We start from the raw sequence: 19408 nt of genomic DNA, 5'->3' as shown, positions 1-19408 counted from the left end.
ATCTCTAGAAAGACGAATATTTAGGATCAGAGGGAGTAGAAGGTTTAAGACTAAGGAGGAGACGAAAGATGATTACTCCAGGTTAAAGATCAACGAGAAGAGCAATCGTAAAGTAGGCACTAGCAGAGATTATATCGGGTTAAGTGGGTGGATCTTCGTCCAATTAGTCGTCACTGCAATATTGCTGTTAAGTGTTAACATGTGATCGTACATGACATGAAATGGCAGCAGTCATAAGGGTGATAGCGAATAAGCTCACCACATTTGGGTGCAACGTAACCACAATACCACATCACCGAATGTTCGCAACCGCGTGAACCGCTTCAACCCAGACCAAAATCCCAAAATACGGAAATGCATTGGCAACCGAACCGCTTCAACCCAGACCAAAATCCCAAAACGCGGAAATGCAACCTGCTATTATGTGGACAACAATACACGTGCAGAACATGGTCCAGATAACAGATGCAAGGGGAACAAAATCCATGCAAGGTCAAGGGTTCGATCCCAAGTTTACGCACCATTTTATTTCTTTGGTTTCTATAAAAGACCAAGGCATCGGTTCACGATTCTTCCGGTTGGACCGCCGGTCGAGTCTGGTTTTTGAAACTACCATGGTCTGGCGGCCTGCATTGCATGGTGAACCCCAGCAACACTTCTGCCCGAGAAAACACAAGAAACGCTGCATCCCCATGCATGGTACTCCATGCTCAAGTTGTTGCCCGCAGGTCCTGCTGCAGCGCACAACGACGCCAACAGGTCCTCCTGCACCTTTGGGAGCATCGCAACAATGGCGTCGTCTTCATTCTTCAACATATGCTGCGCAATCATCAAATCACCTATTTCACCAATGGAGTCCCCAAATACAACAATACAATCTGCAGACAAAACAAAAACGGAATGGTCTCACCTTGCAGAAGGAGGCATCGCACCGTTCGCAGCACTGGACAGCTCGGATGTGTCCATGCCATCCTGAGCAAACTTCTGAACTGCCTTTGAAATGTCAGGCAAGCCTTTGTTGTCTGCGCCAGTGGATTCACACCATATCTTAACCTTTTTCAGTTCTTTCATATGAGCCATCAGTTGTAGAAACCCAGGGTTTCCATCTGCATAAAATCCTGCAAGAGACTTCAACTTACTTTTTCTTTGCGAGAACTCCGCTATTTCGCTCTTTCTCAAGTCCTTTTTCCCAAACTTAAACTTTCCAAACAGGTAAGCTAGGTGAGGCAACCCAATGACTTCCACTGGCAATACCTCTATCTTTGTCTTCCTCAGATCCAGGGTCTCTAAACAGTGTAGCTTGTCAATTTTCTTCGGAAGGTTGCTGATAGTGCCCCCAAGGCTCAGATATTTTAGATGCCACAGCTTATGTATGTCCTTGAGATGACTGTCCTCCAAATCATTGCATTCTCCCAGATCCAACACTCGCAGCAGCTCGCACCTGCAAAACTCAGAAGCAGCTTCTCCCGCATCCCCAGAGATGGTCAGAGACCGGGCGCGGAATTTCTCACTGCCAGCTGCATCATCGCTTGCTGGACTTGTACGCTGGTTCGAGCTCAAGGTGCTGCCACTTGCATGGTTTTGGATGAACAGGTGACGGAAATTACTTCGGTTTTGATCATGAAGAGATGTGATGAAGTTATCAGACATTGACTTGTGCAGCATGAACTCGTGCATGATTCCATGAGTTCTGCACGTCTTCACTTTTGCATTGTTGCTAGCATCGATCGGCCGGATGATATTCCGGTCAATAAGTTCCCGGAAGTTTTCATCTGCTACCTCCAGATCACTGCGTTTATATTGACACTGGACATACCCTTCAGCTAGCCATCGCCTGATTAAAGTATTCCTCCTGATTGGGCGACCATTTGGGAACACACTCGTGTATAGCAAGGAGGTCCTCAGAGGATAACCAGACAGGCTGCTGTAGTTATTTACAAGAACCTGTTGCAGTTTTGTGAAGTCTGCCTCCTTCTCCATATGATGCCCGAGGTTGTGGCAAACTCGCGCACAGTGGCTTCCCGTGAGCTCATTCTCGCCTAGCAAAAACTTGGCCATACACACAAGAGCAAGTGGAAGGCCGTCACACTTCTCCACAATTGCTGTTGAACCCCGCTCCAGTTCAGGTGAACATCCTTGGAAGAAAACCTTCTTCATTAGCAAAACCTTGGAGTGCTCCGCGTTAAGAATGCTCATCTTGTAAACATAACCGTCACCTGAGCTGCAAGCATTAGCTACTGACTGGAGAGCCGTGGTAACTATAATTCTGCTTTTTGCTTCCCTGGGTAAGATGGATTTGATGACATCCCAGTTCTGCTTGTTGATGTCATCGATTACAATTAAGCACCTGGCAGACAGATTGACAAGTGAATAAGTTGGTAAGCAATTGGTTGCCAATTCACCGGTTCATTATATGCAGACCAAACCTACATTAGCACTAAAATGTACACAGAATCGATTGTTCATATGTGCATAACAGGAACGAATCTATGGCAAGGGTTTAAGTTTTGCTTTTGGAAACAGAGGGATATGACACTGTTTTTGTTTAGGATAGCCGGCTCTTGGATTGTACTAGTAATCAATTAGTTAAAATGAGCATGCACAACAAGTAAATGCCTAAGATGTATTGATGTGGGAAATCGGTTTGAATGACCAACTAAACTTGCAATACAGCTAAGTACATTTCAAAAAACAACAGATGGCTAAGTACAGTTACTACTTCTGTTTTCACAACAATTCAGTAATACATCTCTTTCTTTTTAATGAGGATGGCAGGTCCTACTCAAAATAAAAATAAAAAATGAGGATGGCAGGTACCCACACAAACTGTCCATGTTCATATTAATAAGCTGTACTAACTTTTAACAGAGAGTGGTGAATTTGCGGCGTGTGCAAAAGAAAATAGTGAATGCAGACAGGGTGGAGTTCAGTGCAGGAGATCCTCACTCTGTAGTCCGCAGAAAACCATCCATGGAAATTTGGGGCAGCGGCGCATCGGTGGTGCGGAGTTGCCGGAGTATCGTGGTCAGGAGCCCCTCGGCATCCCTGTGCTCCGAGGCCACAGCCCAGGCGCGGCAGGGGAATCTCCGGACGACTCCGGGGCACTCATACACTGCCCTTGCGAGCGTGGTCTTCCCGGAGCCGCCGAACCCGACTATGGATATCACACCGGGCTTCCCCGGCCCGGTCTGCTGCAACAAGATGTCGACAAGCTCCTGCTTTGGCTCGTCGATGCCCACGGGGTCGGTCTCCGCCCCCGTGTCCGCGGCCGCCGGAGAAGCTCCGGCGGAGGATCCGTTGACTGCTTGGTAGTTGACCCTTCGGTCGTGGGCGTCCTTGAGCCTGCTCCGGAGCTTGTGGATCTCGGCCGCGAACCGGGATCTGGCGCTGGTGGCCGCCTTCTTGACGCGGCGGAGGACGGACGCGGCCTCGCCCTGACCCTGGCAGGCCACGCAGGGGCAGGGCAGGAACCGGTCTATGCAATCCTCGATGTCGTGCGCCAGATCACGCATCTCCTCCATGGATATGCGCGAGGAGCTGCTCGCCGGATCCCGCCCTGCCGCCATGTGGCTGTCCCTGGCGCTGGAGATCATGTCGAGCTCGGTCCGGATGAAGCGGATGTCGTCCTTGAGGCCCCTCGACAGCTTGTGCTTCTCGCTCAGCAGCGCCACGAGCTTCAGCACCACCTCCTTGGTCAGAGCGCTCGCCACCGCAGCCTCCATCCCCTCCCTCCCTCCCTCCCTCCCACTCCCACGACGGCGACCGAAGCAGCGGCCGGGATTGGGCCTTGCCTGTATGTGCCTCTTCCGCTGCCGCGACCAACAGCACAGCAGTACGACGGCGAGCTGTGCAGTGCAGGAGCGGGCAAGTGGCTGCTTTCCTCTTCCTCGCCGTGGCTGGCCGGCCGATCCTACGTGTTGTTATCAGGGAAATTATTTTTTTTTCCCCACTCTAGTTTTTGCCAATTTTCTAGCCTGTTTGGTAAACACTTGGGCAAGGGAATGAGAGTTTGCATAAGGATGTTTATGAAGGGATTAGGTATGGGAAGTAGATTTTTACTTCCATTCTCTTTGTTTGGCATATGATGAGAATTGACGTGGGATAGAACTCTGCTCACGAATTAACAGGGTACCACCTGAGAAGAAATCGGTGGGAATTGACTTCCTCAACTCCCAGTCCACTTCCCACTTAAACTCCCATTCCCTCTAATTAAACAATGGATTTTTAATCTCCTTACCCCTCAACTCCCATTCCCCAGTTCTCTGTTTGTGGTCTCTTTTTTATCCTAGTTTTTTTTTGTTTCTTGTTGCTGCATTATATATTTGTGGAAGTTTAGATGTGAAATCCTTAAAAAACATCTAGATGTGAATTAGACAAACTGTTTTCCTTATGCCACTCTAGATATTGTCACTTTTGCCCCTCTTAGCTTTTACAATTATCATAATTGTCATTCTATGGCAAAAGCAAAATAGTTTTACTTCGCTTTTGCCACTCTGTTTTTGACAATGTACCACAATTGCTATTCTGAAAAGAAAATTATGCCATGGAGTGGCAAGTGTAATAATTGTCGAAAACTAAGTGTGGCAAAAGTGAAATGTTAAAATATAGAGTGACATAAGAAAAAAATAACAAAAACTAGAGTGAAAAAACAAAAATTTCCTTTCTTTATTTATTAGATAGAATGTGAAGGCGGTTGAAAAGTCAGCCTCGGCTATTAGTGTTACATCCAAATGCAAATAAAGGTACTGTATCATCTCTATGATGGCATATAAAGTAACACTGAATAGTATTGAAAAGCATGATCAGTATTATCATCTCTGGCAAAAAAAGGTAAAGGGAGTTTTCAAATGTTTCATTTTCATACTAGTGGGATCTTATACATCATAGAACATGACTTGCATATCCCGATGATGAACTTCCTCAAATGATCGGGGATGTGAGCAAGCAAGTTGGATGCGGACCCACTTAGTTCATATGGAGAGCTTCCATACACTTATATCTCTAGTGCATCCTTTGCATGACAATCCATACTCCTCATACTAATATCTGGGTTTGATTATTTGACTGAAGCTCTGGGTTGTGTTATGATAAAATGTTCGAATATGATAAAACCTTGAGTGATTGGAACTATGAATATGATAATATGAGTATTGGTATTACATGGACACATTGAACCATGAAAAGCAAGAGTAATTTTGTTTACACATTTTGATGCTACTTGCTTGCCATCCATTAAAGATTATTGCCTTGAATCACTTTTATCCCGAGTTCATAAACACATTACATCAGTTGATCAAGATTACATTGTTTTATCATCTACCTACTCGAGGACGGATAGGGACTAAGCTTGGGGATGCTTATACTTTGATTGTTTCATGTTATTATAATATCACTTTTGTATACTTCTATAACATTTTATAATATTTTTGGTACTAATCTATTAAGTTAGTGCATAGTGTCAGTTGTGTTTTCTGCATGTTTTGACTTTTCAGAAAATCAATATCTACGGAGGTAAAATAAACCTGAAGATTTAATACAATTTTTTTTAGGCAATGAAGGTTCCATAAAGCACTGAAGGGAAGCAAGGGGGCTAAGAAGGCCTCCATGTGGCATGGTGGCGCGCCCAAAGCACATGGCCCCACAGTTACCGCCATATGTCCATTCCATTGCCTATAATTCCTATAAATACCGAAACCCTTGGAACCATTTTATCCGAATTTTTCTATCATCGGAAGCTTCTTTTCCAAGGAGATCCAATCTGGAGGCATGTTTCGGTACTTTCTAAGAGGGGGAATCCATTGCCGGAGGCTTCTTCATCAACCTTGTTACCTCCATGACCATGTGTGAGTAGTTCCCTTAGGACCTTAGGGTCAATAGCAGTAGCTAGGTCTCTCTCTCTCTCTCTCTTTCTCTCTCTCGGATCTTCAATACCACGTTCCCGGGGGCTGCCTCACATGATCACATCAATCTGATGTAATTCGTGAATGTGTTTGTTGGGATATGATGAATTGTCACTTTATGATCAGATTGTTCATTGAATTCAATTGAGTATTTTTGAGGTTTTCTTGTTGTATAATTGAATAGCTTTGCATGCTCTCCAATCTATCTATCTTCTTTGGCCAAGTTCGATGGGTTTTTCTTTAGAGGAGGTGGTGCTTTGTAGTGGGTTCTAATCTTACGGTGTTCTATATCCCAGTGATAGAAAGGGACAAGACACGTATTGCATCGTTTTCACTAAGGATAAACCGACGGCGTCTCGTCATTGTGACGCCCGGATAATTAAGCTACAGTAATCTCATGCTAACGATGCCAGGTCATCACTCTGACTGTTACTAATCCTCATATGATCCGAGGCATAAGTTAAATTCAAATTCAAATTTAAGCCCAATTTCAAACTTGTCAAACATGCAACTAAAAATGTTCAAGTTGTTGTAAATAATCATTTGGTAATATTAGTGGAGAAATCATCTTTTTACAAAATGGCTAAATGCTCTAAAAATAAATAAAATAGAAAAGTTTTTTTTGAAAGAAAATAAACCAAAAAAAGAAAAGAACCCCCCCCCCCTAATGGGCCACGGCCAACCTGGCCCCCAGTCAGGTCGGCCCACTCCCCACACCCCTCCCTGGCCTATATGGCCCGGCTCCTCCCGACCTAACCCTAGCGGTCCCTCCCCACTTCCCCCATGATTCCCCCCCCCCACGACCTCTCCCACTCCTCATTCTGGATCGGGATCGGGGCACCCGACGCCTTGGTCGCCCAACGCCCCGGCATGCCCCCGCCGCCACCTCGCCGACGCCGCCCGGCGCTGCCCCGCCGTCGCCCGCCTCCTCAACCCCCCTCCTGCAAGGATCCGATCGGGGGCAATCGACGCCCCCGACGCCCTACGCCGACGCCGGACCTCCCCCTCACCAACCCCGCCTGTCGACGACGTTCGCCTCCTCGTCTCCTCCCCGAAGGCCTCCGTCGAGCCCGCTGCCTTTCCCCTACGACCACCGTGAGCACGCGCCCCTCTATCCCCGTCCTTCCCAGTCACCACACGCTCGCGCCGCGCTCGCCGCGGCGAACACGCGCCTCACCTCCGCCTCGACCCGCGCCCGGAGCTCGCTCCACCGTGGCCTCCCCCTTCCGTTGTCCCTACCTCCATCGCCGTGCCCTGCCACACCCCGTGGCGCTGTTCCCCCTGTAGCTCGCCGCGACCCGCTGCTGCCTCGGAACCGCGGCCTCCTCACCGGAGCGCTCGCACCTGCCGTGGCTCGCGTCGTCGTAGCCTCCTCTGCTGCTCCACCCATGTTGCCTCCCGCCGGGCGCCCCTGTCCTACCTCACGCTGCCGCCCCGCCTTGCTCCACTGCGGGCGCCTACCTCCGCCGCCTCCGACGGTCGTGCCCCTGCTAGCCCCGCCACCGCCAGAGCCCCCACCGGGGACCGCCCTCGCCAGCTCCTCGTCGAGGCCATGGCCTCCGCCGGCGCCATCCATCACGCATGTGCGTGTTCGGGCGGATGCCCACGCCCAGGCGCCCGCATCCACAACCTGGTAGCCCACTGGGCCAATGACTTGTGGGCCCAACGCCCTTTAATAATAAAAAATATTTTTAAAAAATAATTAATTAATTAGTTAAAAAATTAACTTAATTAACCTAATTAACTTTTTAACTAATTAAGCTGTTAATTAGTTAAGCCCAATCAATGGCAGAAGGGCCCTACTGCCCCATTGAGCAGTCAACCTAGTCAGAGTTGACTGTTAACTCTGCTGACCTCAGCATGACATCATGTTGGCGCAATAAGTCCATTTTTGAGTTAAAGATAATCCTAGAAATTGTTTAAATCTTTGAAAAATCATAGAAAAATATCCGTACCTCGGATGAAAATGTTTTCTACATGAAAGTTGTTGAGAACGACGAGACGAATCCGAATACGTGATACGTTTACCTGTCAGATGCCTCTAACTATCTGAACATGGAACTTTCCCCCTCCGGTCATCTGTCTGACACAGGTCCGGAACCGGGAATACATTCCCGGTTGAATCCCCCCTTCACCTTTATCGTTTAGCCATACGTTAGGTCACACCCAGCGCAGCGTATTGCCATGTTATGCTTTGTGATGCTATGTTTGCTTTATATTTACTATTTCTTCCCCCTCTTCTCTCCGGTAGACCCCGAGACCGATGCTGCCCCTGTGATCGACCACGTCGACGACGACCCCTCCTTGCCAGAGCAACCAGGCAAGCCCTCCCTTTGATCATTCCGATATCGCCCATTCCATTCTCTCATGCTTGCATTAGATTTTGCTACTGTTATTGTTTGCTCCTATTCTGATGCATAGCCTGCTTTTGTAACCTGCTTATTGTTACCTTACCTGCTTATCCTAAACTGCTTAGTATAGGTTGGTTAGAGATCCATCAGTGACCCCCACCTTGTCCCACTTGCCTCGCTTTATGTTCATTGACTCGATCAACATGATCGACGTCTAGGCCCCGACACCGCACATCAACCCCCCTAGTTGTACGACACTACAGAGTTACTATCGAGTGCCGAGGGTGAACCTCATACATCACTCCTGATGAGATCTCTGTAGTGTAGCTATTCGGTCGTGATCATCGAGGGTGATTTCCTCCTTAACCACTTCCGTTACGGCTCTGTCGTGCAACCCCTCAAGTGTGAACCTCGAGGGTGGATCCTCTTACGTTCACTTTGATGACAACATCGAGTGGAATTCACCGGGGGTGATTCCTCGGGTTTTCTCCTTGGTGTTAGACACACAGTTGCTATGGTTACTATGACTTTGCACTGAGCCATGTTACTAAAGCCGCGTCAGCCCTGAGGGGTACCCGCGCGAGCTTAATTGCGAGTGATGTGGAGTCGGGTTGACCTGGAAGGTGCCCGTGAGATACTTACAAGGCGTGGCCGGGCATTCTTAGCCCTTGCCGCAAGTACTCGAGACGGGGCGAAGGGGTCACATCGATCATGAGTCTCTGCTCGTTACCGCGTGTTCCTAATCCACTATGATTTGGATATTTGATCCGAGGGGCCTCTGGCCTGATAGCACTAACCATCACGTGGGCATAGTATGGGCGTTCTGCGTCGTATACATCAGCTGAAGCTTAATAGACGTCAGCGACTGAGCGGCGCGTGCCGGGTTGGACTGGTAAGCACCTACCTTGTTGAAGGAGGTAGCTAGGTCTGCTCACTGGCCGCCCACGCAACGTGCAGGAGTTCTCGGGGAGATGGCCCATGACCCCTGGGGGCATAGGTTTAGACTGGCGTGCTGGCCTCTCTATTAAGCCTAGGTCGGGTTGCGGCGTATTGTTTGGCCGAGGCCGGACATGACCCAGGAAAGTGTGTCCGGCCGGAGTTAATCGAGCGTGGTGGGTAAGTTGGTGCACCCATGCAGGGAAGAAAACGTTTATCGATAGCCTGTCCTACGGTAACGGACACTTGGAGTTGTATCCCGATCGATACAACTAGAACTGAATACTTGTGATGAGAACTGGATAGTGATGAGAATTGGATTGTGATGATAACTGGATAGTATGGCTCTGGGATTGCTTTCTCGCAGGGAGTCGAGAAAGGATCTCTGGCCGAGGTTGATAACACTTCTACTTTACTTTATGCTACTCTACTCCCTCCTGTTGCTGGAAGATGGTGGTTTCCAGAAGATGCTAGTCTTCGATAGGACTAGGCCTTCTCTCTATTCTGGCATTCTGCAGTTTAGTCCACAGATACAACCTATTCTTTTGATACAGATGCATACTTAGTTTAGATCTGAAGTAAGTCTTGCGAGTACTTTGGATGAGTACTCACGGTTGCTTTGCTACTTCTTTTTCCCCCATACCCGATTGTTGTGACCAGATGACGGATCCCAGGAGCCAGACGCCGCCACTGATGACTACTACTACCCGGAGGATGCATACTACTACGTGAAGACCGCCGACGACTAGGAGTAGTTAGGAGGCTCCTAGGCAGGAGGCCTTTCCTTTTCGATCATTGTTGCTTTTGTGCTAGCCTTCTTAAGGCAATCTTGTTTAACTCATGTCTGTACTCAGATATTGTTGCTTCCGCTGACTCTTGTGTTTTCAAGCTTATGTATTCGAGCCCTCGAGGCCCCTGGCTTGTAATATAAAGCTTGTATTATTTTAATTTGTGTCTAGAGTTGTGTTGTGATATCTTCTCGTGAGTCCTTGATCTTAATCGTACACATTTGCGTGTATGATTAGTGTACGATTGAATCGAGGGCGTCACAAGTTGGTATCAGAGCTGACTGCCTGTAGGTAGCCCCCTTTCCAACTCCTTGGCCGAAGTTGAGTCTAATCACTACAAAAACTTTTACTAACTTGGCTGTGTGGCTTACGGGAACACGTCGCCATTGGGTGGTATTAGGATCTTTTATTCCTCATCTATACTCTGGGGCTCTGATCTCTCTTCTATTCGGGTTAAATGGTTTTACTAACTCGAACATTAGGATCTCGTGATCGCATCCGCCCGGAGAGACCCCTTATTTTAGATGATCGCCTGTTGCATCAGAAGATTCCGAAGATACTATACGATATTCTCTCGAGACTTTGTACCTGTTGCCTTTGCAATTCCCTACCAGCGAAATATCCTTATGGATAACTACACACACTCGCCAATCCTACATTCTATCCCATTGATCTTGTTATTACAAGATGCCTTGAACTGCTCTCCTTTTTCCGAGAATCCTTTGAGCTTACTGCCTTGCAGTTCCTTGTCGTCTGAATACCCCTACGGATAACTTTGTGCACCTATCGAGTATCAGCTCATCCTCAGTTGATTCTTGTACTTCACAAGTCTTCGTAATACCATTCGTTCTTGTGAAATTCCTTAACAACCTATTGTTCTTGGATTTCTTGCTTGCTTGCATTATGGTTAATACCATAAGTCTAGTAATCTTATTGTCAGCCTTTGTCATTATCATTTTGAGTCTGTTGATACAATATGTTGCGAATGCTCGCAATCCTCAATCAAATCCTAGAATTCATCCTTCCGGCTCAGACGTCATTCTAACATGTGCTGATTCTCGATCAATCAAATCGCCATTGATTGTACCCCTAAGGCTATTCTACCTATCCATCCCTTATCAGAGCATTGCTTCTGATCCCTTGTCTTGGAATTCATAATTCCTTTGCAATTGAGCTTTGAGTTAGTCAGTTGTTTCTATAATCTGATCTCCTTGCATTCTTTCTTCCTCTGGTGGAATATTGATGCTCACATCAGATCCCTTGTGGACCACCAGACCCCTTTTTCAGATTTTATCCGACAACGTCCTTCATATTCAATAAGCTTGTGAGACTTTCCTCGGATACATAATGCTTTTGGTAAATTGTATCCTTCGCTTTCTCAAGCATGCTCTACTGCCGAGCTTGTGTTATTTATTCTTAAAATTTATGATATATGTTCCTAAGATGCCCCAATGGGTTGAACCTATGCCTTCCCTAATCTGTGTGAACTCGAAAGTTATGCGGATTATACTCTACTGGCTCTTCGTCAGATAAAATTCAATACAACAGCGTCATCAAGAGCGAGAAGTAAAATGAAAGGTTATGCATTGAAGAAGTGGGAGTCGACCCTGAACCTTGTGTTCATGCCCACGGACACGATATGGGACTTATCGTGAAAGCTTCTTGCAAGGATATTTAATCATTTGAATATTCTTCCGGTATTATAAATTGGATCCCTTGCGTTTATGGTCCCGACCATATTTCCTCCCTGATCCCATGTACTGGTTAAGTTAAATTACTTATCCTCTACAACTCATTTCCCCCGTCCAACCTCTACTCCGATTTACCTTCTGGCATTACACCTAGTAATTGATACTGGGAAGCTTTATACCCCATCACATCATTCCTAGCCTGAACGGCTATATTTTATCATGGCAACTTTTTAACTGTGCTACCTGGTCCTTATGCCCGGAGCAACTTCTAACGATGAGCTAAGCTTACGTTGATCTTCCTCATCTTATCTTTTCACCTCGAACAACAAGTTTGACTTTGAGCTTGTGTCGAATCCGTGGTTCTCATAGCCTTTCACTTCATCCTCCCTTTTCTGCTCGAGGGCATCTTCGTAGAGTCTCTCGACAAACTTTGTCTTGATCACCGTCACACTTTGGCTTCTTCAGAGATGTCAATTGAATTCATGGCTAGAAATACCATCCTTGCCTCTCGATGATTTGTGTCGGCATCAACAACATTTTTGTCTTCTCCCCAACACAAACTTGATCATATTGATTTTGGGAATACATCCTTTTTGACATGTCGATGGATTGCTACTGAGCCCGACGGCCACACCCTCATCTTTTCCCTGCTAAAATGGTATGACTTATTTTCTAAGTTGTTTCTGATGGGTCATTGGTGTATCCAAAGTCTGGCCTTTGCTTGAAACCTTGTCAATGCTATCTCGAAGCATGTCTGTGGTGATCCGATCTCCAATGAGAACATTTGAAGCACGATACTAAATTTTATTTTTCAATTATCCAAACACCGTTGTATGGGTAATGTCAGGAATTTTCTCGCCCCTTACCTAAATGGTTCTATACTTCTATCCTGTCATGGATATCATGCTCTACTTGTCCTTGGGAAGGATATACCCCTGAAATATGTGTTTAAATACATTTTTCCTTTCCATTGTTCTGCTTAACCTGATGATCACATTTTCCTTTCCATTGGTTTTTTTGACCTTTATGGTGATCTATATGATATAAGCAGAAATATTTCCCTGCTTATGTAAACACCTCGGTATACAAACTGTCAGTAAGACCATGTTACTATTGTGGACGACTTTCCGGTAGCCACCAATGGACGAGAACTTTGTCTATTGGTCCGCCTCGTTCAACAAGCATGAGAATGGTTCTCTTCGTCCCTCGCCCTTGGTATCGACGATTGTTGCCGACATAACTGGCAGGCTACCCTCTGACATGCCTTGCTATCATGACCGTTCAAAATGAATAGCGCCTTTCCTTCTTTTAACCCACATGGTGGGCCCATAACCCACAGTTCCACAGGATCGAAACCTGACTCTCCTGTACAACCGTGATGCCAAAATATTATTTACACTTGGCTTCATATAATGTCACGAGCCACCTTCCGAGAGATGATCTATTCACGATGCTCTGAGCCCTTTCGCACTTTGTTTCAGACATCGAACGGTTGTCTACCTGGGTGAAGCTTCTTATTGCACCTCCTTACCTTGCTCTCGATGACTTTCTTGAATTTCAACTCAAGAGATGCCTCTATGCCATGTCGCGAGATAGCCCCTAGGTACCTATCTTGTGTTGAGCCCCGTCCTTTCTGAGACTTTCCCCCTACTACACCCCTTAAATCTCGGGACGAGATTTGTTGTAGTGGAGGAGAATTGTGAAGCCCGGATAATTAAGCTACAGTAATCTCATGCTAATGATGCCAGGTCATCACTCTGACTGTTACTAATCCTCATATGATCCGAGGCATAAGTCAAATTCAAATTCAAATTTAAGCCCAATTTCAAACTTGTCAAACATGCAACTAGAAATGTTCAAGTTGTTGTAAATAATCATTTGGTAATATTAGTGGAGAAATCATCTTTTTACAAAATGGCTAAATGCTCTAAAAATAAATAAAACAGAAAAGTTTTTTTTTGAAAGAAAAGAAACCAAAAAAAGAGAAAAGAACCCCCCGTAATGGGCCACGGCCAACCTGGCCCCCAGTCAAGCCGTCCCACTCCCCACACCCCTCCCTGGCCTATATGGCCCGGCTCCTCCCGACCTAACCCTAGCGGTCCCTCCCAACTTTCCCCACGATTCCCCCCCACGACCTCTCCCACTCCTCATTCTGGATAGGGATCGGGCCACCCGACGCCTTGGTCGCCCGATGCCCCGGCATGCCCCCGCCGCCACCTCGCTGACGCCGCCCGGCGCTGCCCCGCCGTTGCCCGCCTCCTCAACCCCCCTCCTGCAAGGATCCGATCGGGGGCAATCGACGCCCCCGATGCCCTACGCCGACGCCGGACCTCCCCCTCACCAACCCTGCCTGTCGACGGCGTTCGCCTCCTCGTCTCCTCCCCGAAGGCCTCCGTCGAGCCCGCTGCCTTTCCCCTACGGCCACCGTGAGCACGCGCCCCTCTATCCCCGTCCTTCCCAGTCACCACACGCCTGCGTGCGCTCGCCGCGGCGGACACGCGCCTCACCTCCGCCTCGACCCACGCCCGGAGCTCGCTCCGCCGTGGCCTTCCCCTGCCGCTGTTCCCTACCGCCGTCGTCGTGCCCTGCCACAGCCCCGCGGCGCCGTTCCCCCTGTAGCTCGCCGCGACCCGCTGCTGCCTCGGAACCGCGACCTCCTCACCGAAGCGCTCGCACCTGCCGTGGCTCGCGTCGCTGTAGCCTCCTCTGCTGCTCCACCTGTGCTGCTTCCCGCCGGGCGCCCCTGTCCTACCTCACGCTGCCGCCCTGCCTCGCTCCACTGCGGGCGCCTACCTCCACCGCCTCCGACGGCCGTGCCCCTGCTGGCCCCGCCACCGCCAGAGCCCCCGCCGGGGACCGCCCTCGCCAGCTCCTCGTCGAGGCCATGGCCTCCACCAGCGCCATCCATCACGCATGTGCGTGTTCGGGCGGATGCCCACGCCCAGGCGCCTGCATCCACCACCCGGTAGCCCGCTGGGCCAATGACTTGTTGGCCCAACGCCCTTTAATAATAAAAAAACAATTTTTTAAAAAATATTTTTTAAAAAATAATAATAAATTAATTAGTTAAAAACAATTAACTCAATTAATCTTGTTAATTAACCTAATTAACTTTTTAACTAATTAAGCTGTTAATTAGTTAAGCCCAGTCAATGGCAGAAGGGCCCCACTACCCCATTGACCAGTCAACCTAGTCAGAGTTGACTGTTGACTCTGCTGACCTCAGCATGACATCATGTTGGCGCAATAAGTCCATTTTTAAGTTAAAGAAAATCCCAGAAATTGTTTAAATCTTTGAAAAATCATAGAAAAATATTCGTACCTCGGATGAAAATGTTTTCTACATGAAAGTTGTTCAGAACGACGAGACGAATCCAAATACGTGATACGTTTACCTGTCAGATGCCTCTAACTATCTGAACATGGAACTTTCCCCCTCCGGTCATCTGTTTGACACAGGTCCGGAACCGGGAATACATTCTCGGTTGAATTCCCCCTTCACCTTTATCGTTTAGCCATACGTTAGGTCACACCCGGCGCAGCATATTGCCATGTTATGCTTTGTGATGCTATGTTTGCTTTATATTTACTGTTTCTTCCCCCTCTTCTCTTTGTTAGACCCCGAGACCGATGCTGCCCCTGTGATCGACCACGTCGACGACGACCCCTCCTTGCCAGAGCCACCAGGCAAGCCCTCCCTTTGATCATTCCGATATCGCCCATTCCATTCTCTCATGCTTGCATTAGATTTTGCTACTGTTATTGTTTGCTCCTATTCTGATGCATAGCCTGCTTTTGTAACCTGCTTATTGTTACCTTACCTGCTTATCCTAAACTGCTTAGTATAGGTTGGTTAGAGATCCATCAATGACCCCCACCTTGTCCCACTTGCCTCGCTTTATGTTCGTTGACTCGATCAACGTGATCGACGTCCAGGCCCCGACACCGCACATCACCCCCTAGTTGTACGACACTATAGAGTTACTATCGAGTGCCGAGGGTGAACCTCATACATCACTCCTGATGAGATCTCTGTAGTGTAGCTATTCAGTCGTGATCATCGAGGGTGATTTCCTCCTTAACCACTTCCGTTACGGCTCTGTCGTGCAACCCCTCAAGTGTGAACCTCGAGGGTGGATCCTCTTACGTTCACCTTGATGACAACATCGAGTGGAATTCACCGGGGGTGATTCCTCGGGTTTTCCCCTTGGTGTTAGACACACAGTTGCTATGGTTACTATGACTTTGCACTGAGCCATGTTACTAAAGACGGGTCGGCCCTGAGGGGTACCCGCGCGAGCTTAATTGCGAGTGATGTGGAGTCGGGTTGACCTGGAAGGTGCCCGCGAGATACTTACGAGGCATGGCCGGGCATTCTTAGCCCTTGCAGCAAGTACTCGAGATGGGGCGACGGGGTCACATCGATCGTGAGTCTCTGCTCGTTACCGCGTGTTCCTAATCCACTATGATTTGGATATTTGATCCGAGGGGCCTCTGGCCTGATAGCACTAACCATCACGTGGGCATAGTATGGGCGTTCTGCGTCGTATACATCAGCTGAAGCTTAATAGACGTCAGCGACTGAGCGGCGCGCGCCGGGTTGGACTGGTAAGCACCTACCTTGTTGAAGGAGGTAGCTAGGTCTGCTCACTGGCCGCCCACGCAACGTGCAGGAGTTCTCGGGGAGATGGCCCATGACCCCTGGGGGCATAGGTTTAGACTGGCGTGCTGGCCTCTCTATTAAGCCTAGGTCGGGTTGCGGCGTATTGTTTGGCCGAGGCCGGGCATGACCCAGGAAAGTGTGTCCGGCCGGAGTTAATCGAGCGTGGTGGGTAAGTTGGTGCACCCCTGCAAGGAAGAAAACATTTATCGATAGCCTGTCCTACGGTAACGGACACTTGGAGTTGTATCCCGATCGATACAATTAGAACTGAATACTTGTGATGAGAACTGGATAGTGATGAGAATTGGATTGTGATGATAACTGGATAGTATGGCTCTGGGATTGCTTTCTCGCAGGGAGTTGAGAAAGGATCTCTGGCCGAGGTTGATAACACTTCTACTACTTTACTTTATGCTACTCTACTCCCTCCTGTTGCTGCAAGATGGTGGTTTCCAGAAGATGCTAGTCTTCGATAGGACTAGGCCTTCTCTCTATTCTGGCATTCTGCAGTTTAGTCCACAGATACAACCTATTCTTTTGATACAGATGCATACTTAGTTTAGATCTGAAGTAAGTCTTGCGAGTACTTTGGATGAGTACTCACGGTTGCTTTGCTACTTCTTTTTCCCCCATACCCGATTGTTGTGACCAGATGACGGATCCCAGGAGCCAGACGCCGCCACTGATGACTACTACTACCCGGAGGATGCCTACTACTACGTGAAGACCGCCGACGACTAGGAGTAGTTAGGAGGCTCCTAGGCAGGAGGCCTTTCCTTTTCGATCATTGTTGCTTTTGTGCTAGCCTTCTTAAGGCAATCTTGTTTAACTCATGTCTGTACTCAGATATTGTTGCTTCCGCTGACTCTTGTGTTTTCAAGCTTATGTATTCGAGCCCTCGAGGCCCCTGGCTTGTAATATAAAGCTTGTATTATTTTAATTTGTGTCTAGAGTTGTGTTGTGATATCTTCTCGTGAGTCCTTGATCTTGATCGTACACATTTGCGTGTATGATTAGTGTACGATTGAATCGAGGGCGTCACAGTCATATTGATTGATGTTTTACTGTCTACATTATGTCATGATATTTATTGGAATGCTCTATTTCTTGAAAACTTAATACTTCAGGCTGCATGCTGGATAGCGGTCTTTGAGTGGAGCATTACTAGAAAATGCAGTGGGATAATAGTCTACTTACCATGGACATAATGCCTATATGAGATTATACCACGAATCATCATAGTCATAAATATAAATATTGCAATTTAGTTGATGCCCAACTGTAATTTTTTTTACCATACCACACTTGTATGCTCGAGAGAGATGAAACTAAAGAACCTATGCCCCATGGATCTATTCTCCTTTATTGAAATCCTTGTTAAAATTACTATTATTTGATGCACCATCTTATCTATTTACCAACTATCATTATCACTTGCAATTTAATCTTGTAACTAGTAAGACAAGAAGCTTGATAACCTTCTTGACGAGTTGGGGCAAGTTTATTTTGTTTTGTATGTGCAGGTACCAGTGACTTTGTTTGCTAGGAGACTCCTTTTGTTTTGATAAACCTTGGTTCTCTAATCAAGGGAAATACTTATTGTTTGGTTATAACACACTTACACTTGGGGGATACCCGATCACTCTTTCGGGATCATCCTTGGTGCTTGTGCTTTCACGGTTGGAGTCCACCATGTATCACTCCTGGACCGAAATCACCTACCACGAGCATAACGGCATCGCCGCTGGCGGCCATCTGTTCGCAGACTCGCCGGTCTCCTCCTCCATGTCCCCTCTTCCTTGGTGGTACCTTTGAGGATATGAGTGAGATCCTCGACATTGGCGCTCAGATGGGTGGTGGGTGGGTTGAAATATTTTACTTCTTCTGGTTGCTCATGGATCTGATCTAACATCGAGTCTGGGAGAACTTGCTCCAGTTTCTCCTTGATCTAGAGTGACACCAAACCTTGGAGGATCAACTCTCTGTGGGTATCCTCAGAGTACTCCAGGTTGCCAAATCTGATAATTCATCCTGGAGCAAAATTCTTGATCTGTCCAAGGTGGCCAGTCTAGTCGGCGACGAAGGTGGCGGTGCCAAAGACAAACACTTGGCCCAACATATAGGTCGCGTCAGACCCGATTTGAGCATCGATCTAAACTCCGATCGAGCATGTGTGTTCACCTAGCAGGACTTACATAGGCCACCACTATCATAGCTAGATCCGACAGATCCCTCGCTGGGGTATCCCGCCCAGGTGATTGGGTTGGATGGTAACAGAAAGCAAGGTTTTACCCAGGTTTGGCTCTCACAGTGGAGATAATACCCTGCTCCAGCTTGTGTATATTGTGATTGGGGTGTGTACAAAGTACAAGTGAATACCAATGGATTGTAATGTGTCTATCGACGAGCCCGACCCCTGAAGGAAATATGCCCTAGAGGCAATAATAAATTTGTTATTTATATTTCCTTATATCATGATAAATGTTTTTTATTCATGCTAGAATTGTATTAACCGGAAACTTAGTACATGTGTGAATACATAGACAAACAGAATGTCCCTAGTATGGCTCTACTTGACTAGCTCGTTAATCAAAGATGGTTAAGTTTCCTGACCATAGACATGTGTTGTCATTTGATCAACGGGATCACATCATTAGAGAATGATGTGATGTACAAGACCCATCCGTTAGCTTATCATTATGATCGTTTAGTTTTATTGCTATTACTTTCTTCATGACTTATACATATTCCTCTGACTATGAGATTATGCAACTCTCGAATACCGGAGGAACACTTTGTGTGCTATCAAACGTCACAACATAACTGGGTGATTATAAAGATGCTCTACAGGTGTCTCCGATGGTGTTTGTTGAGTTGGCATAGATCGAGATTAGGATTTGTCACTTCGAGTATCGGAGAGGTATCTTTGGGCCCTCTCGGTAATGCACACCACTATAAGCCTTGCAAGCAATGTGACTAATGATTTAGTTGCAGGATGATGCATTACGGAACGAGTAAAGAGACTTGCCAGTAATGAGATTGAACTAGGTATGATGATACCGATGATCAAATCTCAGGC

General features: G+C 47.3%; 2 protein-coding genes across 3 annotated transcripts; one reads left to right on the top strand and one right to left on the bottom strand.

The window, feature by feature from the left end:
- Nucleotides 1-397: 397 nt before the first annotated feature.
- Nucleotides 398-3919, bottom strand: LOC125520071 (disease resistance protein RGA4-like). Of its 2 annotated transcripts, none has more exons than XM_048684869.1 (3): nucleotides 2947-3919; nucleotides 911-2347; nucleotides 398-839 (listed from the first exon to the last, which is right to left on the bottom strand). In XM_048684869.1, exons 1-3 carry the CDS (start codon nucleotides 3720-3722, stop codon nucleotides 836-838), a joined length of 2217 nt encoding a protein of 738 aa, XP_048540826.1. In that variant the 5' UTR covers nucleotides 3723-3919; the 3' UTR covers nucleotides 398-835. The 2 variants fall into 2 exon arrangements, with proteins under 2 accessions (XP_048540826.1, XP_048540825.1); XM_048684868.1 differs by having other exon boundaries at nucleotides 398-819; nucleotides 2947-3917.
- A 9851-nt stretch (nucleotides 3920-13770) lies between these two features.
- On the top strand, nucleotides 13771-15446 carry LOC125523571 (vegetative cell wall protein gp1-like). The gene is made up of 2 exons (XM_048688596.1): nucleotides 13771-14092; nucleotides 15285-15446. The coding sequence occupies exons 1-2, from the start codon at nucleotides 13858-13860 to the stop codon at nucleotides 15368-15370; spliced, it is 321 nt and encodes a 106-aa protein (XP_048544553.1). The 5' UTR covers nucleotides 13771-13857; the 3' UTR covers nucleotides 15371-15446.
- The last annotated feature ends 3962 nt before the right edge of the window (nucleotides 15447-19408 follow it).

The sequence above is a fragment of the Triticum urartu genome, chromosome 7 (assembly GCF_003073215.2).
Source record: "Triticum urartu cultivar G1812 chromosome 7, Tu2.1, whole genome shotgun sequence".
NCBI classification, from domain to species: domain Eukaryota; kingdom Viridiplantae; phylum Streptophyta; class Magnoliopsida; order Poales; family Poaceae; genus Triticum; species Triticum urartu.
Note: the sequence above shows the minus strand (reverse complement) of the source record. Positions and strands in the feature narration are given on the sequence as shown.